General features: G+C 36.9%; 5 protein-coding genes across 9 annotated transcripts; 4 read left to right on the forward strand and 1 right to left on the reverse strand.

The window, feature by feature from the left end:
* The first annotated feature begins 3,880 nt into the window (after positions 1-3,880).
* LOC121790936 (acetylserotonin O-methyltransferase-like) lies at positions 3,881-11,827 on the forward strand. The gene is made up of 3 exons (XM_042189028.1): positions 3,881-4,362; positions 9,961-10,244; positions 11,439-11,827. Exons 1-3 carry the CDS (start codon positions 3,909-3,911, stop codon positions 11,730-11,732), a joined length of 1,032 nt encoding a protein of 343 aa, XP_042044962.1. The 5' UTR covers positions 3,881-3,908; the 3' UTR covers positions 11,733-11,827.
* A 2,945-nt stretch (positions 11,828-14,772) lies between these two features.
* Positions 14,773-15,643, forward strand: LOC121790938. The gene has a single exon (XM_042189030.1). It carries the CDS (start codon positions 14,773-14,775, stop codon positions 15,496-15,498), a length of 726 nt encoding a protein of 241 aa, XP_042044964.1. The 3' UTR covers positions 15,499-15,643.
* Positions 15,644-17,091: 1,448 nt separating this feature from the next.
* On the forward strand, positions 17,092-17,973 carry LOC121790933. Its single transcript, XM_042189021.1, has one exon. The coding sequence runs from the start codon at positions 17,092-17,094 to the stop codon at positions 17,812-17,814; it is 723 nt and encodes a 240-aa protein (XP_042044955.1). The 3' UTR covers positions 17,815-17,973.
* Positions 17,974-21,698: 3,725 nt separating this feature from the next.
* On the forward strand, positions 21,699-25,063 carry LOC121790934 (pseudouridine kinase-like). Of its 5 annotated transcripts, XM_042189026.1 has the most exons (8): positions 21,699-21,840; positions 22,033-22,154; positions 22,625-22,727; positions 23,092-23,139; positions 23,513-23,610; positions 23,693-23,807; positions 24,076-24,158; positions 24,226-24,358. In XM_042189026.1, the coding sequence occupies exons 2-7, from the start codon at positions 22,041-22,043 to the stop codon at positions 24,135-24,137; spliced, it is 540 nt and encodes a 179-aa protein (XP_042044960.1). In that variant the 5' UTR covers positions 21,699-21,840; positions 22,033-22,040; the 3' UTR covers positions 24,138-24,158; positions 24,226-24,358. The 5 variants fall into 5 exon arrangements, with proteins under 5 accessions (XP_042044960.1, XP_042044957.1, XP_042044961.1 ...); XM_042189023.1 differs by lacking the exons at positions 23,693-23,807; positions 24,076-24,158 and adding an exon at positions 24,902-25,063 and having other exon boundaries at positions 24,226-24,787; XM_042189027.1 differs by lacking the exon at positions 24,076-24,158 and having other exon boundaries at positions 24,226-24,389.
* Positions 25,064-26,157: 1,094 nt separating this feature from the next.
* LOC121790937 (putative lipid-transfer protein DIR1) lies at positions 26,158-26,777 on the reverse strand. Its single transcript, XM_042189029.1, has one exon. The coding sequence runs from the start codon at positions 26,765-26,767 to the stop codon at positions 26,387-26,389; it is 381 nt and encodes a 126-aa protein (XP_042044963.1). The 5' UTR covers positions 26,768-26,777; the 3' UTR covers positions 26,158-26,386.
* Between the last annotated feature and the right edge of the window lie 255 nt (positions 26,778-27,032).

The following is a 27,032-nucleotide window of genomic DNA, read 5'->3' on the forward strand; positions in this document are numbered from 1 at the left end:
TACTATAATTATATAGAGTGAATTATATAAATAGTAGCTGAATAATTGAATTTTAACATTCACAATCACTATAGTGAACTTAATTAACATGGAGTCTCTGAAATAATGTGCTTCAAGTATTTTTGCATTGTTTTGGACGAAAATACATTTTTTTTTCTTTTGTTTTGTTAGCTGTCTCTCTTGTCACTCTTCTTAATCACTCCTATATTATGGCCCATGTCGATGACCAACTAACTCGAGCCCACTATTGATTACCCATGAAACGATTTCATTATTAATTATGGTTATTTTGATCTGTGATGCTGGTGATTATACTATTTTTGGACTCTATTCTTGACCTCTTGTGACTTGTGAGTCATGGGCCAAATTTTTTACAATGAAGAAAGCTTTCACGTGATCAATACTACAGTATCCAACATGGTCGAAGGTGGAGAATATGGCCCATTAACTGGTTGGTCGGCCCCATGTGTTGCTACGACCCGAACACGTTCTGCATCTTTATCCTTTTGGCCCGGGATCGCGGAGCTTCTAAAACAGTAGCGGATCCAGATTTTTTGGATTGGGGGTACGTTTTTATAATAAATAATTACATAACATATTAAAATAAATAATACTTAAAATAGCATCTTAAAACTAGGTTCAATTTTAAAGTCAATTATATTAAAACACAAAACAACACTCATTTTATAGCACAATTAAACCAAATATTTGTACTATTACGCATAAAAAATTAACTATAATATAACCACAGAACAAAAGAAATAATTAGTGTAAACTATCTAATATCTAAAAAAAATATGAGGGCTAACTGAATTTCCGATATCATATATACCAAAGTATTAAAATGTTAATTAAAAATAAAATAAAATGCAACTAGCTAAAATAGAAAAAATATATTCATACACATGGTCTAAAGGGACTTCATCTCTTGATGAACAATTCATTCAGTCCTTTTACACTTTGATCTCTTATCTCTTTCGAGTTTTTCTCATTCTCTCCATCTCTTTGTGAGTTAATCTATGTGCGATCTTCGTCTTCTAGATATTGTTTCTTTTTCTCACTGATAATATGTGATTTGTGAATGTTAAGTTCTTATGTGAATTTTCACTTTTCTATGTTAGCCGGAGGACATATTCTGATTTCTATGTTAGCTTGATATAGAAAATTTTAATTCAAGATTTCTGGAAAATATATTACTCCCTCAAATGGATTAATAAACGAAGTGAAATGAAATGCATAACAACATCTGATATACGAAGGAAATAATGTTGAAATCAGTTAATGATTTAGCTATTTAGAGTTTAGGTGTGTGATCAAATACTAACTAATTTACAGTAATAACTAATATCAATTTTGTATGTTAAAAATATCAACACAAAGACATAAATTTATCAATATTCTTGTGTTGATAAACTTATGTCTTTGTGCTGATATTTAAATTTACGTGTTGTATTGATATAATTATGTCTTTGTGTTGATAATATTAATACACAGAATTGAAAGTTATTAGTTATTACTGTAAATTAGTTACCGCACTAACACAACCCGTTTAAAATAAGTGTGGATCAGTGTATTATTTAGGGAGATTTTTTTTATAGAATGCACTCTCAATTAAATAATTGGGGTTACAAAATAATAATGTTATCGAAACGGTAATACAATATTGTTAGTTAATAGCATCTTATTTGCATATTTGTGCGATTGGAATAATGTGATTGTTAAGTGAATGACAATTAAGATAATTTATAGTCAATTTGTATGATATTATTATCTAATTCTGGATGAGACATGTCACATGTGGTCCGATATCTAGATTCTAATATATTAAAATTATTCTATACTCAATTATTCACAAATTTGACATAAGATATCGTATTAAAATGCAATAGAAAATTTGAACGAAACGAAATGGAGTACTATATTAGTATATTGTGACTAGTTAACTCTATCTGTATCTTATATTGTGAGTTTAGTGGAGGTTGTTAAATCTTGTGTTGCAATCTTCTTTTGTCCGTTCTAGCAAATCGTCAATTACGTATTCGAACAACAAAAAGAAAAATCCAATTTCTTCAATCTCATCCAATTTATCTAGCTATCAATCGTGATTATTAATGTTGTTTAATACACACTGATAATTACACTCTAACTCATGATTCATGAAGTTAAAGTACATTCATGTTTGGCACACCATTACTCAACATCTAAAAAACAAATTCTTGATCATCGATATAAAGTGATTTGTTTAGTTAGCTATTAAAAACATACCACATGCAATATCAATAGGTATCCCACTTGCACAATAAACACGTTCTCACAAGTCACAAGCATCATCACTTATTAGTTATAATCATGACTCATGACAATGGCAAGACATAAATAACCTTAAATTTGAGTACGAGTACTACTACTATCTTACATTGATTTTAAGTAATTTTAAAAAATAGAAAAGTAAATATGAGTAGGAGTACTACTACTATTTTACATAACAAAATTATAGAGTACTGTTTTATGAATGATAAGATATCGTCTGAATTATCTAATAACTTATGTGACCATACCAAATACTTCTTTCGTTCGCTGTTTAAAGACATGTTTTAATTCAGCACGTGTCTTACGAAATTATTTAACTTTATAAATAAATAGGTGAAAAGAATTAGTAATTGTTGTCGTGGGTTCCACTTTTATATTTAGTTTTACAACAAAATATGTGAATTAATAATGTAGTGGTGTGTGCAGTCTACCTACTATTAATGAAAAAAGATAAATATGTTTTTAAATGACAGATGTTAAAATATCAAAATATATCAGGTTTGTGAATAAAGAGAGTACTATAGTAGTATTTCATACAATACATATGAAAAACAATGAAATAAAATTAAATATTAAAATAATATGTAAAAGTACACGCTTCTTTTATTTATTAAAAATAATTCCATTGGATGATTACTTGTTTTAATATGAAATTGGTTAAGTTTGAAGAAAGATAAAAGGTGAATAACAAATTAGGTGAATCTTTCAATTTTTAATACATGAGACCAATTTTGATGGACATATTGAAATGAACATATTTCATATCTCTACTATTACTTGCCACTAATTTTCTTTTTAATTCGTCCGTCAATACTAATCGCACTTACTTTCTAATACTACTTTTAGTAATGAACCCTACATTATACTCATATTTTATAAAATTAATACTATATAAAACTATTTTTTATTAATGATGGAGTATAAACTAGAGACTTAAACTTTATATTTTTAAATCATAATAAATGATATAAACAATTTCTTATCTTAATTATTAGTACTATTCTTCATTCGTCTCACAAAAATATGCATTCTTTCCTTTTTAGTATGTTTCATAAGAATATGTACTCTCTTTGTCTCACGTTACTTGAGGCGTTTCTTTTCAGCACAGATTTTAGTAAAATTGTGTTTAATGAGTTAAATAAAGTAGAAGAGATAATAATGTAAGAGAGAGGAGGGAAAGTAAAGCAAAATAAAGAATAAAGTAAGTATGATTAGATGTTTTATTTTTAGCCAAAAAGAGAAATGACTCAAGTAATTTGGCACAACCCAAAATGGAATACGACTCAAGTAACTTGGGACAGCGGGAGTACTATTTTCTAATTTTGAAAACTCTTTTATCTCAAATGAGGTGTGATCCATAATTCACTAACAATACTTTAATTACTTTTTCTCTCTATCTCTTTCTTATTTTATCAATTTTGTATTAGAAATCGTGTCGAATTCAAAGCGCATATCCTTTTGGACTTTTGGAACAGAGTATTGAATTTAAAATGTTGGGGTCATCGACTCCACGTGTATGCTTCCGTCACTGCTCATGGAGTCCTTAAATACAACCCTTTCCCTTCATCTTCCTCAACAAAACCACTCCAAAACCAAAAATGGCAGAACTAAAAGCAACCATGGCCGCCGACGCCAAATTAGAGATGTGGAGCTACGCCTTGGGCTTCACTCCCATGGCCCTAGTCAAATGCGCCATCGATCTTCAAATCGCCGACGTCATCGAGTCCCACGGCGGCTCCATGACGCTCCCCTCCCTCTCCGCCGCCCTCGGCTGCTCCCCGCCGATCCTCCGCCGCATCATGCGGTACCTCGTCCACCGCCGCATCTTCACCCACACTGCCTCCACCTCCTCCTACTCGCAGACGCCCCTCTCGCGTCTGCTGATGAGAGGCGCCGCCGACAGCATGGCGGCACTCGTCCTCCTGGAGAGCACACCGACAATGCTGGCGCCGTGGCAGCGCCTCAGTCTGCGTGCTCACCAGGCGGACGGATCGCCGTTCGAGGACGAGCACGGCCGCGACCTCTGGGGCCACGGCGATGCCAACCCGGAGCATAGTATCTTATCGATGGTAATCGAGAGAATCGGAATGGCTATGCATATTGAAAGTGCAGAATCTGGAGTGAAGAGTTTGTATTATTTCTTGTGTATGAATTACATCGATTTCTCTCCCTTTAGTAGGGAAGAGTACACTGTATTTTAGGAAAAGAATCAGCCTATTCTAAGGCAATGTACTACAAATTAAATTCATATCAATTACAAATCTTCCTCCTTCAATTATGCCTTTGCTTTGGTAATTCCTCAAGTTTGGTATGTTTAACTGTTTGACACTCCCCTCAAGTTGAGCAATGGTATCCCCAATGCTTAACTTGTCCAAGACTTCCTTGAAGACCTTCGGATGGACTGCTTTGGTTAGTATATCTGCAAGTTGTTCTTCAGACCGGACAAATGGAAATTCAACAATACCTCCTTCCAGTTTTTCTTTGATAAAGTGCCGATCCACTTCTACATGCTTGGTTCTGTCGTGTTGTACTGGGTTTTCCGAGATGCTGATGGCAGCCTTGTTGTCGCAAAACAACTGACTCTTCCGAGTAGGTGGGAAACCAATCTCCGTGAGTAGCCTTCTTAGCCAAAGGATTTCCATGAGTCCACTTTTCATTCCTCGGAACTCTGCCTCGGCGCTAGATAGAGCTACCACCTTTTGTTTCTTGCTCCTCCACGTAACCAAATTTCCTCCGATGAAGGTAAAGTAACCTCCCGTAGATTTTCTGTCTACGGGATTGCTTGCCCAGTCGGCATCGGTGTACCCATCAATCTCCAAGTCTTCTCTCTTTGCTAGGAACACTCCGTATCCTATAGTGCCTTTCAAGTACCGCACGATCCTCAATGCTGCCTCCATATGAGTTGTTTGGGGTTGGTGCATGAACTGACTCACAATACCTACGGCGTATGCAATGTCAGGTCTCGTATGTGAAAGGTATATGAGTTTCCCGACAAGTCGTTGGTATCTTTCTCTGTCTGCGAGTTCTGCTCCTTCCTCGATCTTTAAACCATGGTTGGGAATCATTGGAGTGTTAGCCGGCTTGCACTCGAGGAGTCCGGTCTCTGTCAATAGGTCTAAGACGTACTTTTTCTGCCTTAGGAATATTCCGTGTTTGGATCTCAACACTTCTATTCCTAAGAAGTATTTCAATGCCCCTAGGTCTTTCATCTCAAATTCTTTGAATAGGTTATCCTTTAATCTCTGGATTTCCTCTACGTCATCTCCGGTGATAATCATATCATCAACGTATATAATCAGACACGTCACCTTGTTATCCCTCCTTTTTGTGAAGAGTGTGTGATCGGAGTGACTTTGGTGGAACCCGTGTTTGAGCATGGCTTGGCAGAATCTTCCGAACCAGATCCGAGGTGACTGCTTCAACCCGTACAAAGTTCTCCGTAGTCGGCATCCCTCTCCTTTGCTAAATTCCTCGGAAAAACCCGGTGGAACTTCCATGTACACTTCCTTGTTTTCTTCTAGTTCCCCATGAAGGAAGGCGTTAGTTACATCAAACTGGTGTAGCGTCCAGTCTTTGCAAGCTGCCACAGATAACAGTGCCCGCACAGTCTCCATCTTAGCTACTGGGGAGAATGTCTCTTCATAGTCCACTCCATATACCTGTGTGTATCCTTTTGCCACGAGTCTTGCTTTGTATCTCTCGATTGAACCATCTGCTCTTCTTTTTATTGTGAATATCCATCGGCATCCAACTGGTTTCTTTCCTGTTGGTAATGTGCATTTCTCCCAAGTGCCATTCTTCACAAGGGCATCTATCTCTTTTTTCATGGCTTCTCTCCAGTGCTTATGTTTATTTGCCTCCTCAAATGTCTGTGGGATATCTTCTTCTTCATATAACGCAGCTTCAAAGGCTCGAGCCATCTCTGATAGGTGGCCTTGCGCAATATTGGATACTGCGTATTTTGCCTTTCTCCCTTTCCAGTCTGGTGAGTAGCGTCTGGGAGGTATTCCTCTGGTTCTTCTTGGGGGCAGCTCGTATGGATCTCGTGTATCTCCACTAGTTCCACCGTCCTCATTGTTCCTATCAAGGTTAGTCTCAATATCTGAACTAATTACCTCGGGATTCGAAGGCGGGGTTGACGGCCGGGCAATGTCACTTTGTTCTTCGTCTTGTATTACAGGACTTGACGGCCCGGCGGTGTTGCTAGCTGCCTCAGGTGGACCAACGTCTATGACATGGCTTGTCTGTGGATCTCCCCCTGTCTGTGGATCCCCAGTCTGAGGCTCTCCCCCTAAGTGATGGTTTTGAATACTAGGCAGCCAATCTAGGAAGTCACTGTGAGGGCTATTGTCCGAGGTTTGTGTCTCCCCCTGACTACTAGATTGGGTGTAAAAATATTCCCCCTCCACAAAATCGCAATTCATGGTGGTGTGTATCCTACGGGTTTTTGGGTCATAGCATCGATAACCTTTCTGATTTTTTCCGTAGCCTAGGAATACACATTTGAGGGCACATGGGTCGAATTTGGAGCGATCTTGTTTAGGAATATGAACAAAGACCGAGCAGCCGAAGACTCTAGGTTCGAGAGAGAGGGATGAAGGGATTTCAAAATGTTGGGAAAAAATATCTAGGGGAGTTTTAAACTGGAGTATGCCAGTTGGGAGACGGTTTATGAGGTATACGGCAGTGGCGACAGCTTCGGGCCAGAAGGATTTTGGTATTTTGGACTCAATCAAAAGGGCGCGTGTAATTTCGAGGATATAACGGTTTTTTCGTTCAGCTACCCCATTCTGTTCCGGATTATAGGTGCATGAGGTTTGGTGAACTAGGCCTTTACTCCTAAAAAATTCTTGCATTTTCTGATTTATGAATTCCCCCCCATTATCGGACCTAAGGATCTGGATAGTGTGTTTATATTGAGTTTGAATAAGGGTATAGAAATCTACGAACTTATCAAACACGTCATGTTTATTTTTTAGAAAATAAATCCAGGTCATGCGGGAGTAGTCATCAATAAAGAGAACAAAATAACGGAAACCTTGGCCCCCAGCAATGGGTGCCGGACCCAAACATCAGAATGGATTAAAGCAAAAGGTGATTTCATTCTTGTATTGTTTAGCTTGAATGAATGTCTATGGTTTTTAGCTAGCACACAAGTATCACAATGAAAAGAGTTTAAAGATCTAGCTAAATTAGGAAAAAGAAGACGAAAATATCCTAAAGATGGGTGTCCTAACCGACGATGCCACAGCCAAGCCTGTCTGTCAGTTGGTCCGGGAGTCAACATCAATGCAGCACTCTGTTGGGCTATCTCGTCCACATAATACAGTCCGTTTCGCTCAGTGCCACGCCCAACTATCGTCCCCGTCTTGATATCCTGTAACATGCAAAAGCGAGGTTGCATTAGTAACTTGCAGTTCAGTTCTTTAGTCACGTGACTAATTGATAACAGTTTATGTGACAGAGATGGGACAAAAAGGCAATTTGAGAGGCACAGAGTCGGCGAAATATTGATGGTGCCAGCCCCCATGACTTTTGCTAGGTCCCCACTGGCGGTTTGTACATACGATTTTTTTGATTTGGCAATGGATACAAAATCTGAGGCTTCGAATGAAATTGTATCGGTTGCCCCGCAGTCAAAAATCCAGTGAGGGTCTTTTTGGTCGGAAGTGGATGTGGAGGAACAGGCTAAGGCATCAAAAGAGTTCTGGCAGGGTATTGTGGGGTTGTTTTCGAGGTGTTTCAAAGGCTGGGGTGTAATCTGCAAAGTTTTTGCAAAGGAGGGGTCTGTGTGTAATTTTCGTGTTTTGTGGTGGTTAATTCTGAATTGTGGTTTTCTGTGGGGCTGAAATTGAAGTGAATTATTTTGGTGGGGTAGATTACGGAATATAGGAGATTTTAGGGGTGGGTTGTGAGAGGTAATTTCCGGGTGGGGTTTTTCCCGGGATAAGGAAGGGTTTTGGGGCTGGTTTGAGATTTGGGGAAATTGGGTAGATAAATGGCTTATTTCGGAAACCCTAGCCGCTCCCCCTTCGTCGCCTGTGGGAACCCTAGCTCCTTCTCCTCCTCTTTCTCCGCCGGTAACCCCGGCGAAGTCACCATTGGTTGCCGATTTACCTTCGAACCAAGTCCTTGCGACGGACACGGAGCCGATTTTGGGTGGTTTCTCCTCGGTTTTGACCTCGCCACCGCTACTGCTGGTGCTGGTGCCTCCGCTGCCGCCCGTCGGGCCCTCGACGTTGGTGGCGCGGTTATGAGCGACGGCGGCTGATGCCCTGCCGCCTCCTCTGCCTCCTCCGGTTCGTCCTCCATTTCGGGCCTGCCTCGCCCTTTTCATTTCTTCCCACCACTCGGGGAACCCGTGGATGTGGAAACACGTATCTCTGGTGTGTTTTCTTCCTCCACAATGGCTGCATGTTAGTTTACTTTTATCATCCTCCTTGTGGTAGCTAGGGTTCCTCGGTGATTGATATTGTTGTGATGTTTGTGCTCTGTTCCGATCGAATACCGCAAGACCCGCTCCTATTCCAGGCTCCTGTGTATCTGGATTGAGTAGTTTTTCATTGACGGATTCCCTCCTGACCAATCCGTATGCCTTCCTTGCGGTTGGAATGGGATCCATGTTAAGGATTTCCCTCTTGATTTTGCTGTATTTGTGATCATCCAGTGCCCACATAAACTGGTACAATCGGTGTCTTTGAGTGTGTTGATTGTACTTCTCTATGCTCGCCGGAGTATCCATCGGGTTTGGGTCTCTGGTATCGATTGATATCCAGAGATCCTGGAGTTTCTGCCATAGTTGTTCTAGGGTTAAGTCCCCTTGTTTGATACTGTATGCCTGTCTGTGCAGGTCTGATATCTGGAATTGATCGGCGCCGCTTCCATACGTTGTGGCTAGACTATCCCACAAGTCGTAAGCCGTCTCGTATTGGGAAACCTCATTCACGAGGCTGGCGTCGATATTGCTTATGATCCAATTGAAGCAACAATCGTCTCTCTGCTGCCATCGGTTGTAGTCTGGATCTGTCGGAGAGGGAGGGTCTGTAACTCCAGTAATGTGAGATGCCAGACCCTTCCCTCGGATCCCCCGACTCATCAGTTTAGCCCATAACGGATAATTATCTCCGTTGAGCTTCTCGGCTAGACGTACTTCGCCTAGTGATTCGTTTGATGAAGCTGTGGATTTTGGGTTTTTTGAGACATGCTCAATCTCATAAACTCAGCGAATTGTTCGGCTGAGAGTGTAATTGGTGGGTTATTGGATTCTGACATGGTTCTTTTTTTGGTTGGTGTTTGCAGGTTCAAATGGTCGGGAAAGGTACTTGAGACGGTGATGATATTGCTCTGAGTCTCAAGCCCGAATCGTCCCGCTCTGATACCATCTTATCGATGGTAATCGAGAGAATCGGAATGGCTATGCATATTGAAAGTGCAGAATCTGGAGTGAAGAGTTTGTATTATTTCTTGTGTATGAATTACATCGATTTCTCTCCCTTTAGTAGGGAAGAGTACACTGTATTTTAGGAAAAGAATCAGCCTATTCTAAGGCAATGTACTACAAATTAAATTCATATCAATTACAAATCTTCCTCCTTCAATTATGCCTTTGCTTTGGTAATTCCTCAAGTTTGGTATGTTTAACTGTTTGACATAGTAAGCTGTTCGATGACGGAATGAGCTGCATCGCGGCCGCGTCCTCGGCCGCAGTGGTGGAGCAGTGCCCGGGGGTGTTTGATGGGATTTCCTCGCTGGTGGATGTTGGCGGCGGCGATGGGACCGCCCTCCGGATTCTTGTGAAGGCTTTTCCTTGGATCCGTGGGATTAACTTTGATCTGTCTCATGTGGTTGGAGTGGCGCCGCCTTGCGACGGAGTTGAGCGTGTCGCCGGAGACATGTTTGTGGCTGTTCCCAAAGCTGATGCGGCTTTTCTCATGGTTTTAACACTCTGGTCTTACTTTCTAAATTAATTATTCCATCTTAATTACTCCCTCCATCCACGATTTAAAAAACTCTTTTGCCATTTTAGTTTGTCCACGATTTATAGAACCATTTATTTATTCTACTACTTTAGTATCATATTCCACCAACTTTTTACACTCACAATCCAATAAAAACTAATACCCCATCCGTCCCAAAGTAGATGTCACACTTGGGAGATGACACGAGATTTTAGGAGATGTTATTTTGTTTGTTAAGTGGTGAGAGAAAATATAATTTTATAATTAATGTGAGAAGAAACTTTTTCCAAAAGAGGAAATGTGATATCTTTTGTGGGACAAATTAAAAAGGAAAGTGTGACATCTACTATGGGACGGAGGGAGTACTCTAAATGAGTTTCATATTCCACTCACTTTCACCCTTTATTTTCTTCACAAAGTCAAACAATTTTTAAAAATCCATGCCGAGTCAAAATGACTCTTTAAATGGTGGACTGAGGGAGTACATATTAATACACACTAACTCTACATATAATACTAGTATTTGATACTACTATTTGAATTAAGTAACTAAACTTTGAATTTGTATTAAATGTGGTATTTTAACTTTAAAAATATCCACACACGTCCCTAGACTTTGATATAATATCGTTGGTGGAACTTTTGCACTTTTTAAACTTTTTTTTTTGACATACCCTCCGGTCTATAAGGGCATTTTAGTCTATTTGTGATGAAAGAAACTGTCAACAATTTATTTTTCTGAATTTGAAGAGACGTCACCATTATCTACTATTAATATTAATATAAATTTGTGTATAATTAATCTACGAAAAATAGAATAGGAAAAGCAACATGAAAAGTTGGAGTGCGTTAGAAATTGTCATTTCTCTTTTATTTCAGTCCCGTAATGCTGGAGGGTATTATTGTTCCAAAAAAGTCCAAAAAATGCAAAAGTCCCTCCAGTAATATTACATCAAAGTCTACGGATGTGTAGGAATATTTTTAAAGTTTGAATATCGTGTTTGATACAATTTCAAAATTTAGATACTAAAAATATAGTTCACTCTTGATATTTAACTGATAAAATAGTAAAATAGAAAAGCGAAGTTAAAAAAATAGTAACTTTTCTGGCTTTTGTTAGCTTTTTCTATGTATCAAAGATGTTGATATTTGCGTATTATGTATATTTAGTCGGTACTGCACGATTGGAACGATGACGAATGCATAGAGATACTAAGAAAATGCAAGGAGGCGATTAAGGAGAAGGTGATGATCGTGGAGGCAGTGATCGGGGAAGAGGAGGAAGAGGACGGGGACAAGTACAGCGATGTGCGGCTAGCGCTGGACATGGTGATGTTGGCTCACACATCTGGGAAAGAGAGGACTTTGAAGGAGTGGGAATATGTAGTGAAAGAAGCTGGTTTCAGTAGGTTTACAGTCAAACATATCAAGGCCATTCCAGCAGTTATTGAAGCCTATCCATGACCATCAATGTCTTCAATATTTCATACTATATCCTTGCATTTTAATTTCTCTTTAGTTGTTTGGAATAAATGCAACATTGCATTTTATTTTTGTTATCTTATTGTGTCTATATTTTTTGTGTCCCATCAAAAAGCCCAAAGGCTAAAGCTAATTTTACAATTTTCGTAAAAGTTATCCTTTTTTATTCTATTTTAAAATGAATGTCATCTTTACATATGACTTCAAAATTTAAACCAAAAAACTACAATCAACATTAAATTATTAGTGAAGGATTTGACTTGTATTAGGAAAAAATGAGGTCATTGAAAAGGAAAACGTAAACGAATTGAAAATATGTGCAGATGAATTATAGAAAAAACAGCAACTATATATATATTAATTATTTATAATATGCCATGTATATGTATCCTGAATTTGTTATTACAAAGACATTGGGTACCACTGTACAATGTGTCGAGTGCCAGACTGCAACGAGGCAGTTACGACTACTTTACTGTTTATAATTTTATTTTTGCTTTTCCACTTTTAGTAGTATGTATTTTACTACTACTAGTAATAGTATTTACTAAATTAGTTTGATACTACAAATAATATGCTAATACAGTGGATTTGCTCATAAGGTGGGCTTATTAATTTAATACAAAAAACTAGAAGTTGAGTTCATAGAATATTTTGGGTAATCCCAAAAGGCGCCATTAATAAAATCAAGAAATAATTGTAAATGTATAGAGACTTAATAACTGAAATGTGATCTCACAGACATTTTATTACATACTAGGAGTAGTATATATGAATTTCTAATAAAGAGTGGTGAGGTACAACTGCAGAATGTACAATCGATGTATGCAGCTGCAGAGTGGTATTTATATGCGATTATACGTACACGTACCACACTAATCAGCACCTTTGTTATTTCTTTAAAACAATATCTACTCACTGAATTTATTATTTAAGCATGGTTTGCATATTGAATGGAAATAAATTGTTAGTATCTAAGAATATGTTATTCCAGAGTAAATAATAGTAGTGGTACTAATTTTATTACTAATCTATTGTTATTAAGGGCCATCATCTCATTATTTTGATAGAGCTCGGCCTTTCAAATGCTACTGCGTTTTGGCCCATGATCTACATATTTTTAATAATATATGTTTTTGGCACATTAGCTACACTTATTAATTGTAATTTGTAGTTGAGAAATGAGTTATTTGTACATATACAATTTTAGCAATTAAGCATGGCACAGCATATTTTAATCCAAATTTTTTAACAATGAAACAACTTTGGAATTACACCATGTTCTGAATGAGATAATACATGACTTGGTTGGTGGAGTTTGATGGAACACAATATATACTATATCGTATTTTCTGCCAACATACTATACATGTTTAAACTTTATGCTTTGTTTACAATTTTCAAAAAGAAATAAATATGCCTATTTTTTGTATTTCAAAGTTCCTATCATTTTTAGACATGTTTCGAATATTTTTTTGTATTAATTCAAGTTCGAGCCATTTTCCTACTTGAAGTTTGCCTATTTTTTGTATATTTAAAGTTAATGTCATTTTTACAAAATAGTTTCAATGTTTGGGTTGGGGCCATAAGCTACATTACACTCAATAATGTGTTAAATTCATTAATCACCCTATATGTGTAAGAAACAGTGTGATGTCCATTACTTCTCATTTTATTTCTCAAAAATTTAATATTTTGGGTTTCTGCAGTTATTGTTGTTAATAATTACTACATGATTAATATTCAAGGTATCACTGAATCACTAGTAGCATTTCTATCACAGTGTCATGGTGCTGTGAACTGTGAAGTACACTTTTGGATAAACTATCTAAACAACAATGTAAAAAACAAAGAAAAATAAATAAATATTGTGCTGCATAGTGGAATTTTGAAAAGTAAAGATAAATGTACACAAATTGTACACGTATATAATGTCCTTAATTTTGTTATTATAATGTAGCAATAAGAAAAGAATGATATAGAAACTTTATGCCAAATTGTTATATGATTTCGAGCTTGATTTGAATTAATTATACAATATTTAGTAAAAAAAATCTTAAACATGCAAATATTTAAGTTAAAAGTTCAATTTTGTTTTAAATTGTTGTAACATGATTAGTTTGTAATTTATTTTATATCAATTAATATTTATAAATCGATTTTCAATATAAAATCTTAAATGTAATTATTTCATTTGCTTAATACTACCAAAGATGCATGTCTAATTTGGCCAAAGTCTTAAAGAAATAATTAGTTATACAACACCGTATTTCACTATAGCAGATAAAGCCATATCTTTATGCAGTTATACCAAATCAACAATTAAATCTTTCTTTTTTACATACCTCGTTATGCTTTGTGTATTTTTAGTGATGGTAATGTATTATAAATGTCGTAATAAATGACGTGTATGAATATAATACTATGAAAGAAAAAAAATACTCTAAGACTAAGTATATATGTGCATAAATATTTTATCGAAATGAAGATCATTAATAAGTCGCAAATGTAGTGTTATAGTTATAGGTATTTTATCAACGAACAATCACATTTCCATGATTATACGTTGAATACATCTTGTTGAATTACTTATGAACTTATGCATGCACCACTTATAATTGAAATATATGACCGAGTGTTAATTAATTAATCAGAACATTACTGAATATTGACTTGAATTCAAACCTTCCACTATTTTACAGCTTTTAAGATAATACCTCATGATTTGTATCTAAAATAAAAATTAATCAAGAAATTAGCTGGAAAGATAAAATGGACCTATTTTTCAGTACGCGGAATTACGGAAATGGATGCAATGTATTAGTACTACAAAGAAAAAGTAAAAAAAAAATTTACATTTATGAAATAAACATCACCAAAAACCCTAGCCCCATTTTTAGGGAAAAAATTAACAATTTCCATAAAAAATATCTGTTTTATTTTTCTAACAAACTTTCAACTCCTTTCAAATACCCCTCTCTCTGTCTCTCTCTCAAAATTCTCACTCAAATTTCTGCAAAAAATGGATTGTAACAGCAACAGAAAGCGAAAGCAATCCGACATCGAAAATGGCGAATTCCTAGCCCTCAGCCTCTCCGCCGCGTCAGCCAAGGCCATGGCCTTTTCCGGCGCCAACTTATCACCTCCTCCTCCACCGCCTTCCGTCGTCATGCCGGCAGCGGATCCGCCGGCAACCACGCACCACCACCGCCGATTGAGGAGAAATCCGTCTAGGGCACCGCTGGAGGGGAAGAATCCGGTGATTCCGCCGCCGTATCCGTGGGCGGGGACGGGACGCGCGACGGTGCGGAGCCTGAACTACCTCCGCGCGCAGGGAATCAAGGCGATCTGCGGCGATGTTGAGTGCAGAAAATGCGAGAAGAAATTCTCGATGGAGTTCGATCTGGAGGAGAGATTCGCCGAGATCTCGACGTTCGTGGCGGAGAATCAGGCGCTGATGCGGCACCGCGCGCCGAATGAGTGGAAGAATCCGGAGCTTCCTCGGTGTGATTTCTGCAATCAGGAAGGGAGCGTGAAGCCGGTGATATCGCAGAAGAAGAGGAGCATCAATTGGCTGTTTTTGCTGCTGGGGAAGATGCTGGGGTGCTGCACGCTTGAGCAGCTCAAGTATTTCTGCAAACACACGAAGAATCATCGCACCGGCGCAAAGGATCGGGTGCTGTTCCTCACGTATCTGAGCTTGTGCAAGCAGATGGATCCGAGCGGGCCATACGACGTCGTTGTGTGATGATTTAGTTCTGCAAATTAAAAGTAATCTCTGATTTAGGGTTCCTTTTTTTGCCCCCCTTTTGTATTGCATGGGTAAGCAGGGGATGGTTTTAGGGTTTTTTATTATGAGATTTAGTATTTCGTTCTAGCTAATTAATTTTTGAATCGGGTAGAATATCGGTGGATCTGTTGCTGAAATTATTGGTTATTCTACCATCGTTATTAATCAATTGGTTCTAATTCATCCTTTTGTTATCATTGAAGAACATAAGTGGTGAAGTTTGTCGTGATTGTATGTTAATTAATGTATCCTTTGTGGTACACTACTTTATATGGGCGTACGCACTACATCTGAAATGCAGCAATTTTGGTACATTTCTATACATATAAGTGTTGGAATGTAACACAATAATGTGTGTACAGATTAACATTAGTGATAAAGATAAAGCAAATCTGTCAAAATATGAAAAGGCTTTTTGATTAAGTTTGATTAAATTCTAATCACAGCTAATTAGAAAATTAAGGGATTAGTGAAACCCTGATTATGGTGTGGGGAGGAGAGGGAGACAGCACTATTAAAAATAAAGGGAAAAGAAATTGAAAAAAAATACCGAGTTGAAATGATGTTGTTTGAATACAATATATGTCAGCTTCATTTGACGAACAAAAAAATTGGGCGACAAAATACTTCCTTTCCTTTCTCGTCGAATGATAAAATCGATACAAAAAGAGGATTTAAATGTATTTAAGAGATTGAAATGAGATACTAATTTACTATATGCATATAATTATATATTTTGCACAAAAATTGCATCTCTTCAAAATTGCCCAAAAATTGATTACATCATTTTTAGATACGAAATGAAGCATAGGGATTGCCCAGATATTAATTGCATATCGCAATTTTTTTCTAGCACCTCCATAGGTATATTTTTACATCATCCGTGGTGACGTACACTATTTTAAGCCTCACGCCAGGCTTTGCATCTTCATAAAAAGAATTAATAGTGAATTAATACAAAAATTGTAGTAATTAATCACTATTGTATACTAACGTAACTTTAGGAGTACTGGCATCAAATTAACTAGTGCTAGATGCTAGCAAATTGTTTGGATTGGATTTTTATCATGCCACGTGAGATTAGTGACTCAATACGGACAAATTTTAACATTTTGCATACATTATTGTTGAAAAAGTTAATGGGAATCTATGACCTACTTTTATATATTGGTTTTGGTTTTATAATAAAAGGTGAGTGAATAAGTTAATGGAATATATGATTTACTTTCCAAATATAGTAAAAGTAAAATGTGATGTTTATTGGCTGACGGATAAAATATAAAAAAAATGAAACGTTTAATGAGGGACAGAGGGAGTAGCTTCCAATTTGTGATATTAATTTTTTTTAGCTCATAGATAAATTTACTTATTATATAAAAACCAAACAGATCCTTAAAAAGAATAAAAATCATGGAAAATCCTGGCCCCGTTTTATAGGAAAAAAAAACTAAATTATAAAAAAAAATATCCGTTTTATTTCCCTAACAAACTTTCAAACTTCTTCAAATACCCTCTCTCTCTGTGTTTCTCGCCCTCTCAAAATTTTTCAACATGGATGATCCTAACAACAGAAAGCGGAAGCAAACTGACATCGGAAACGGCGAATTCTTAGCCCTCAGCCTCTCCGACGCCTCGGCTTTAGCCAGCGCCAACTTACCTCCGCTCTCTCCTTCCCCTCCTCCTTCGCAGCCCGCCGTCCTTCCCGCAACGGAGCCTCCGGCTGCCACAAACCACCGCAGCGGAATCAGGCGAAATCCAGCGAGGGCGCCGATGGAGAGGAAGGAGCCCTTGATTCCGCCGCCGTACCCGTGGGCGGGGACCTCTCGCGCAAAGGTGCGGAGCTTGAATTACCTCCGCGAGCGCGGCATCACGGCGATCCGCGGCGAGGTGGAGTGCAAGAAGTGCGAGGAGAAATTCTCGGTTGAATTCGATCTGGAGGAGAGATTCGCCGAGATCTCGGCGTTCGTGGTGGAGAATCAGGTGCAGTTGCGGCACCGGGCGCCGAGGGAGTGGATGAATCCGGAGCTCAATCGTTGCGATTTCTGCAATCGGGAAGGATGCGTGAAGCCGGTGATCTCGGCGAAGAAGAGGAGCATCAATTGGATGTTTCTGCTGCTGGGGAAGATGCTCGGGTGCTGCTCGCTTGAGCAGCTCAAGTATTTCTGCAAACACACGGAGAATCATCGCACCGGCGCAAAGGATCGGGTGTTGTTCCTCACGTATCTGAGCTTGTGCAAGCAGATGGATTCGAGCGGGCCATACAACGTCGTTTGATGATTTAGTCCTGCAAAATAATCTCTGATTTAGGGTTCCTTTTTTTGCCCCCCTTTTCTTAGGAGGGGATGGTTTTAGGGTTTTTTATTTTGAGATTTATTTCGTTCTAGCTTTTTAAATCCTTTATCGAGTATAATATTAATGAATCTGCTGCTGAAATCGTTGGTTTTCGTTGTTTATTCTACCGCGGTTATTATTGAATTGGTATCAACTAATCATTTAATTATCATTGAGTTATGAAATGAGTGGTAGAGTTTGTAATCATTCTTAGTTAATTAATGAATCTTTTATATTACTACATTACTACTACTTTTTTATGGGAATGCAGCAATTTGGTACACATAAATGTTGGAATGCAAAACAATAATGTATGTTCAGATTAACAGAAGTGATATAACATGAAAGAGGCTTTTGATCAAGTTGAGATTTTTCGATTCTGTGTTAATTGCGGTGGGAACATGTTTATTGTTTAGAAAGGAAAAACAAAAATAAAATAAAAATTGGTCAATAAAATATTTCCTTGTTATCTCAAGAAATGATAAAAAAATGATATCGGTAAACAAAGAACAAAGAGGATTCAAGTGTTTTTTAAGAGATTGAAATAACTCAAATAAGATATATGCATCCTCTTTGTTTTCAAGAGATTAAAATAAGATATATGCAAATAATTATATTAGTGTTTAATTAGATACGAATGATATATGGGATTACCCAAAAATTGATTGCATATCTTCTGGTCGCAATCTTTTTTTTTCTAGCACCTCCATAGGTATATTTTTACATCATCCTTGTCAAAATCTTTTTTTTCTTTGCACCTCCATAGGTATATTTTTACATCATTCGTATCTTCACACTACAAAGAATCAATAGTAAAATAATATAACAATAATACAGTAATTAATAGTGAATACAGAAAGACATCCATGTATGTATTTTTCAGATCGATAATCTATTTACGTTTTACCAAAGTAGTAAGAGTTTAAAGGTATTCGTCCCATAAAAATATGTGCACTTTCTATTTTCTACAGTCCCATCAAAATATGTACACTTTCAATTTTCGTCCGTCCCACAAAAATATATGCATTCCAATTTTGAAAAGTTATGCCAATTTATTACTTCTATACATAAACTTATTCACAACTTATACCACCATTAAACATTACTAATAATGTGGGTCCTACTATCCACTAACACTACTTTAACTATACTTTTTTCTCTTCACTCTTACTTTTACCTATTTTATCTTAATTCTCGTGCCATATCAAGTGCCCACATTTTTATGAGACGGAGGGAGTATATTTTTACTAATGTGTATAGAATGCGGGTATATCTGAGACTGAAAGAGATGAACATATTTCTACTAACATTACTAATTGGGAAAACGTAAATAGATTATCTGAAAAATACATAAGGATGTCTTTCTGAATTAACTATTAATTATTATTATTTTTAAATTATTTTAATGTGTAATTAAAGGATCAGCGAAAGTGAAACTAACTTTTGACTTGAAGAAACAGATTGACGCTTTTTTTTCTCCAAAAGAGAACCGTGGGATGATTACTTTTGCCCAACTCCATTTATTTTAGTAATTATTAATAAAATTACAATACAAATTCTCTATTTTCTTAATGTATAACTCAAGGACCAGTGAAAGCGAAATTAACTTTGAACTTGAAGAAGACACGGATCGACGCTATTTTGTCTCCAAAAGAAAATGCAACAATAGATAACCAGGGGATTATTACTTTGTCAATGAAAAACATTCCTCGTTCGAATGAAAAAAATGAAAAATACCGAAAATTGATCAATACCGAACCACTCTTAAACCTTAAACGCCGAACAACATCATTATATGATAACATGGAGTTCATTATAATGAACTAATAACAAACATATAATCAACTTCAGATTTCTAAATTATGCATGATGATGTCATTGTTTTTAAATCTCAGAATTCCCTATAATGAACTACAAATAAAGTTGTATTGAACTCCGCATTATTATATAATGATGTGTTTGGCGTTTAGTGTTTAAAACTAGTTTGGTATATAATATAACCATATATATATATATATAATGATATTTGTGAGACTCAAATGAATAAAAGAAGTTATGATCAAATAACTTTAGTCTTCGAGCCCAAAAGAAAAACATTCCTCGGTCGAATTAAAAAATTAATATGGGATACTTGAAAATCCCAACTCCACTACTTTTGCCCAATTGCAAATAAAAGTGGGAAAAATCATAATATTGGCCTCTAATTATAAATATTTTTATTCAATTTTTAAAATTGTATAAATTCAAGACATGGCAAGATATATAATACACAAATTTATGATGTTTTAAAACTTAACATGAATTAAAAATTTCAAATTTCAGGTGGCGCAGACGAGAAAATTGGCTATCAATTATCATTAAAATCATAAAATTTAATTAATTAATTTTTAGTCATGCAACTTTCCATAGTAACTGATTTGATAATATCATGATATTTTTCAAAAATGACTTACTATATCATCAAATTTGATGATTTTTAGCCAATCCCACAACTTTTTAAAACAACTTATCATATCATAATTTTGACATTTTTTTCAATTGTTTCATAACCTCTTAATCCAGAAGGAATTATATAGTACTATTGATGTTGCAGACAAAAAAATATTGCACGAACAAGAGGTTCGAGTAAGCGACATTCTCTATACCCCTAGTTATGTACATGCCACATGAATAAATTTAAATAAGTTGGAGTCTTTCGCCATGATACAATCAAGAAAATGACAAACTTATGATAAAATTAGTCAATTTTTATAGATGCGTGAAATTGATCAAATTTGACTATTTCTTTTTATAATTTATCCTTTAATTAATGTGAAATTTATATGCATTTTAGGGTTAAATTTTCATAAAAAAATCAAATTTGATCTGTTTTTAGTTAATTTTATTGTATTAAAAAATACAAACAAATATTTCATCTGTCCCATAATAAGAGTCATATTTAGTTATTTCTGTTGGGGTACAAACCCATCCCACATCGGATGAGTAGGGGAAGTTGGAAGGTGTATATAATTCCTGTCCAACCCCAATTAGTTTGAGGCCTTTTGGGAGTGACCCAAAAACAAATCCGTGCGGGCTTGACCCAAAGCGGACAATATCAAATTAATGTTGCAGTCGACGATCCTAACAAGTGGTATCAGAGCCCAGGTGGCTATGGGTTGTGCCTGGATGAGCCCCGGTTAGGGTCGGGCCCTGAAGGACTCGGGTTAGAGTCGGGCCCAGGATGACCCAGGGGCCAGGGCTGGAACGACCCATGTTCGTGTCGACTGCGTTCCCGATGTGGTCTCGGTTTGAGGGGAGGTTTGTTGGGGTACAAACCCATCCCACATCGGATGAGTAGGGGAAGTTGGAAGGTGTATATAATTCATGTCCAACCCCAATTAGTTTGAGGCCTTTTGGGAGTGACCCAAAAACAAATCGATGCGGGCTTGACCCAAAGCGGACAATATCAAACTAATGTTGCAGTCGACGATCCTAACAATTTCGTACCGTTCCACGATAAGAGTTACATTTCACTTCTACCATAAATAGTAAATAGATCACGCAATTCCACTAACTCACTTCACTCACATTCTATAAAAAAAGTGAGCCTAATATTCCATTAACTGTTCTAATCCACTATTTTTTACATTTATTAAAACCGTGTCCACACCAAATGTGACTCTATTATAGGACGTAGGTCATAATTTTGCTTTTTTATTATTTCATAATTTCAAAATTGGAAAATTATGTAAATATCACAAGCGAAAAATGTAGACAAAACGTCTAACTATGTTGTTGTAGTCATGTCTCTAATTTTACAAATTTAAATATTATGTCAATCAATAAAACAAAAATTGATGAAACCTCGTCAATATAGGGAGTAAAATAATTTAGCAAATTAAAATTTCCGTTGCTACCCTCGCCGATCTAGGGACTGAACTTTCCGGCGAAGGACAGACTTCACTCTCTGGATTAAACCTCGCCGCCAAGGTTGGGATTCCCATAGAATTGTTTTCAATTGATTCGGAAAATGAATTTAACTTCAAATTTCTGCTCTTGATGATTGAGAATCTCTTTTATTTTCAGTAACTTTTTTCTTCATTTCTGGGGTTTATGTATAGTTGATATTGTGTATTGGTGTGTGATATCCTTTTTTCCATTTTCTCTTCGAATTTGGTGCAGTTAGTGAAATGGATCGAGGCTTAGATAACGGAGCAGAAGCAGTAGTGATAGGAGGAATGGTGCTTGACGTTAATGCTACCCCTTCCACAGCTACTAATCGAGGAACCACTGCTCCTGGAAAGGTATACTTTATGTATGTAGTTGAGAAGTTATAAATTGTAATCTTTGTGGCTTTTTGGATGTTGATTTTGTTTGGATAACTTGTGAATTTCTTATGTTTTGTAGTCTGGTCACTCTTTAAGAATATGTTTGGATCATGTTGTTTTAATTTGAAAGTAAACATGAAGATAATACTGGTGATTGGTGAAGGATTTTCATTAGTTTGTTGCACTAATTCAGTTGTTTTTGTAGACTGTCAGTTTTTCTGTTTTAAATTAACAAGGTGGAATTTAAGTGCCTCGAAGCCTGAACCTTATGATTAGCATCCAAAAACTTGGCTTCTAATCGACTTTCTGTCTGTCCAAATACCATTTAGTTATAACTGCAAGTTTTGATGTACTATGTGTTATCATGTTATGAGTAGTTAAGATGATAAGAATGTACTTAGTTTTATGATGGCTTATGCATAAGTACACTGGAATCACCTTTTCAGATTCGCTATGCATTAGGTGGTGTAGCAAGAAATATTGCGGAGTGCATGTCAAAGCTTGGAGCAAAGCCTTACATGATAAGTGCTGTGGGATTTGACTTGGCAGGTAATTTCTCAGTCTATTATGAATCATGATAGACAGCAGGTACTATCACTCCTGACTCTACTGGTGGTGTAATTGTTTTTACTATAACTCAGGTTCCATGGAATTGGATTAGAAGTGAAATGATTGTGTTTCAGAGTTAAAACTCTATTTACGATTTGCAAGTGAAAGAAATTTGTGATGTTGAGGTTCCTAAGCTCTTCCAGTTCCTCATTTCGTATTGCATATCTTGTGTGTAAAGCAATTTCATATATCCTTCATGTAAAACCAGTTTTCCTCAACCAGCACTCTAACATTTGTGAGATGCTCATCATGTAATTTTTTAATCTTACTGCAGTTCGGGAAAGTGATGTTTTTTTATGAGCAGGAAATATGCTCTTGGAACCTTGGAGAGCTGCAGGATTATCTGTAGAAGGTAAACAATTGTTTGTTTTTTTTCTTAATGATCATTGCTATATCTGACATACTTGCATATCTTGGATGTGCTGCTATGGGTGTTTCATTGCTTCTATAGTTGATCTTAGTGGATAAGAATTGGAATTAAGGAATTATGCTAGTAAGTTTTAGCTGTTCTCATCTGGCAATACTTGTATATCATGTATGTGGGACTATGTTTGTAACTGTGCTCCTATAATTGATCCTAGAGGATAAGAAAATATATTGATATAATGAATTATGCTAAGTTTGAGGGAGGTCACACCTTCAATACAGGTCTATACAATCAAATTTATTAATTAAGGGTTTTTCCCAGTATATAACGTTTTCATTTGCTACTCATCCCTGACTAGGCATCAGGAGAAGCAAGGATATTGAAACAGCTACAGTCTGCATTGTATTTGATGGTGGGGGAGAACTGGCTGCTGCTGTCGCTAGCGTTGAATCAATTGTGAGTTTCTTCCTGAAGAATTGTATTTGTGACATAGACAATCTGAATCTCATTGAATCCCTGATTGAAAAAATGATATCAGGAAAAGTTTGTTACTCCTGAGTGGATTACAAATTTCAAGAACAACATATGTTCTGCCCCTGTAATGATGGTTGATGCAAATTTAAGTCCTCCTGCTCTTTTGGCATCTTGCCAAAGTAAGTTAGCTCCTGCTAGATGCTTTTTATTCTTTCTATGACAACCAGCTTTCTTTAGTTCTCATAATTCACTTGTCCCACAGATAAAATGATAAATACCTTCGAGTTTCCATATGTCGCTTCTTATCTTCTGAGGCTGTTAGGCATAGCTAATTGAGATTTGTATCCCGGAATATTAAGCATATTACTAACATGTTAATGAACCTCATTATCATTCAGTGACTGCCACTTTGTTCAACTACTTATTGTTTGAATAAATTCTCTTCAGTTGCAGCAGAATGTGGGACTCCTGTATGGTTTGAGCCAGTTTCAGTAACAAAATCCAAATGATTTGCTTCCAGTGTGAAACTCGTGAGTGATAAAACTCTTCTGCTTATGACATTCAACTAAATATCACTGTTTCAAATTTCTTTTGCAGATCACCTATACCTCACCCAATGAAGATGAGCTTATAGCTATGGCAAATGCTTTGTCTTCTAGTGATAAATTCTTACCGGTGCAAAGGGATGGCAAGAGCGCCAGGACTTCCATTAAATCGTTGTTTGAAAGGCTAAAGCCTGCAATATGGGTTTTGCTGGAGGAAGGTATCAAAGTAGTATTGGTCACACTTGGACCACATGGGGTATTCTTATGCTTCAAAGCCGTAGATGGCATAAAGAAACACGACCCCTCTAAAAACAGTCCCTTTTCTTTCAGCAGAAAACTATATGAAGCTGTAAATGTAAGTTTCCCACCAGATAGAATCTTAGGTACTCCCAAGTCGAAGGGAAACTATTACGTAGCTGTACATTTTCCTGCACTCCCTGCTTCTGTAGTTACGCTTGTTGGCGCTGGTGATTGCTTAGTTGGTGGTATGTTAGCTTCGGTTTGCGTTGGTTTAGATATAATGCAGAGCGTAGCAGTTGGGATGGCAGCAGCAAAAGGGGCCGTTGAAACAGAGAGCACCGTCCCCGTGGAGTATCAATTGGCCAGAATTGCAGGTACCTCATTTTCATTTTGTGCAACGTTTATTTTGGGTTGAGTTTATAATCGATATTCATAGCCAGAAATGAAACAAGATGAGGACTGAATGGTTCTATTTTACTTATTGGCAGATGATGCGGGTGCTATCTACTCTGAAGCAAAAGTTATCTACTGTGAGTCAAAGTTATGACATGTTGGATCGATAACTGTGGTCAGTGTTGTCTGTTTCTTGAATCATTGATATGTACATCTTCATTTGTGCTCTTGTAATGGAAGTATACGTTTTTTCTTGAGCCAGATGTCTGAAAATCGTTTCAGTTTGACCCTGATAAACTCTTCTTTTAACATGTTTGCAAAGTAACTGCACTAGACCACTGAGTTGGGCCCATTCAATCATACGAAATTGGGCTATATATAGCATAGCCCATTACTTACTCAACGGCCCAATTTCTCTTTAATATAATGTGTTTTGTAATTTCATAATTAAATTCAAAATGCATTGCGACGATTAATAAGTACATGTGTAATTCGCTTTGAGATGTTAATAGTTTATTTTGATTCCGAATATGGTCTGAACTTATGTATAATGGTAGAATCATGATTATAATAATAATGCATCTCCTCTAGTGTTATCTTCTTCTTCTTCTTGGAAAGCACGAACCATAATCCACCCGTCCGAACTAATAGTAAAACCAAAGGTAAACCGCCGAAAAAACAATGAAGTTAGTCATATTCTAGTACACCTAGCAACTTTAAAAGCCAATTGGAAAAACTATGATATTTGGATTTGTTCGCAATTATCTCACAACGAGAAAAAATCCAATCAGCTAGATGTAATATATTGTTGATGTTAACTAAACTACACCGTTTTCTTTATAAATAAAATAGTACTCCCTTCGTCCCGATTAAGTTGGAATAAAACTTTTGGGCACGGATATTAAGAAATTGTGTTGAATAGATTAAATGAAAGTAAAATAAAATAGGAAAGAGAAAAAAGTAGGAGAGATAAAGAGAGGGTAAAGTAGATGATGAAATAAAGTAGAAGTGATTGAATATTTTTTTTTTAATCAAAAGGGGAAATGACTCAACTTTGTTGAGACGTCCCAAAAAGAATACGACTCAATTTTGTTGCAACGGAGGGAGTACATCGTTTAACTATCGGCGTTGGCATATTTTTCTGTCAAAGCAGATACAATTTCAGTCACAATTGCGAGTAAATCTAAATTTTATGATACTTCCTGCCATTTTTAAAGTTGCGAGACATAGCAGAATTTGACTAAACTTTTTTTCGATAAATTTGCCCTAAAATTAAAGGAGTATATATAGTTTCTATTTTTAACTTTTTAAAAGTTGATTAATAGCATCCCATTTTTATACTAGTACAATCTCCAACCAAAGTTTGTGCCCACGGGCCACAATCCACTAATATCATTCATGAAAGATGTTACATGAGTTAAAGTTACAAACAAGGCAACCAACAACACTACATACCAAAAAGTAAAGCAAATCAAACACCATAAAAACCAAACACAACACAAAACATAGATGAAACGAAGCAAAGGTAGTAGTAGTAGCAGCAATGGCTGAAGAGTTAAACACACAGATAATCCGACAAATCAAGCGCACGAAGCAGTTTGCGTCGCATCGCACGTGGTAGGCAGCTGCATCGCTCTCGTCGCGTTGATTCCGAAAAGAGGCAGATACGCGTTGTTCTTGAAGCTGCAGAAGCACGTGAGGTTCGCGTGCTTCAGCGACCCGCAGCACGCGGCCGTCGGCTTCGGCGGCGTGGCCGTGCCCGTCGCCACCGCCGGCTTGCACTCCATCAGCTCGCTCCTGGTGACACCGCAGATGCTGCCCTCGTCGTCCGCCCTCGCCCTCGCCGCAGCTACGGCTGCTGCGCTTACCATGACTAGGGCTAGGATTAGGAGTGTTTTTGAGGTTTCCATTTCAACAAATTCGGATTGTTTTAGTTTTTTTGGTGGTGAGGGTTTATCCATTGTTTGATTTGTGTGGGGTTTAAATAGGAGGTTATTTGGTGCCACGTGTAGTGTTGGGGCTGGTGGTTTTGCTAAAACAGTGCATGGGATTGGTGGTTTTGTTTTGGAGATCAAGGTCACGAGATGGTGGTGGGATCGATCTTCATTTTATGTACTCATAATTTTGTTATGGAATAAATATTAAATGCAACATGTGAATAGAGCTTTGTAAGGATTAGATGATGATTAATAAGTGATTAAAATTAATCCATCCAAACTCTACATA

The sequence above is a fragment of the Salvia splendens genome, unplaced genomic scaffold, assembly GCF_004379255.2.
Source record: "Salvia splendens isolate huo1 unplaced genomic scaffold, SspV2 ctg673, whole genome shotgun sequence".
NCBI classification, from domain to species: Eukaryota; Viridiplantae; Streptophyta; class Magnoliopsida; order Lamiales; family Lamiaceae; genus Salvia; species Salvia splendens.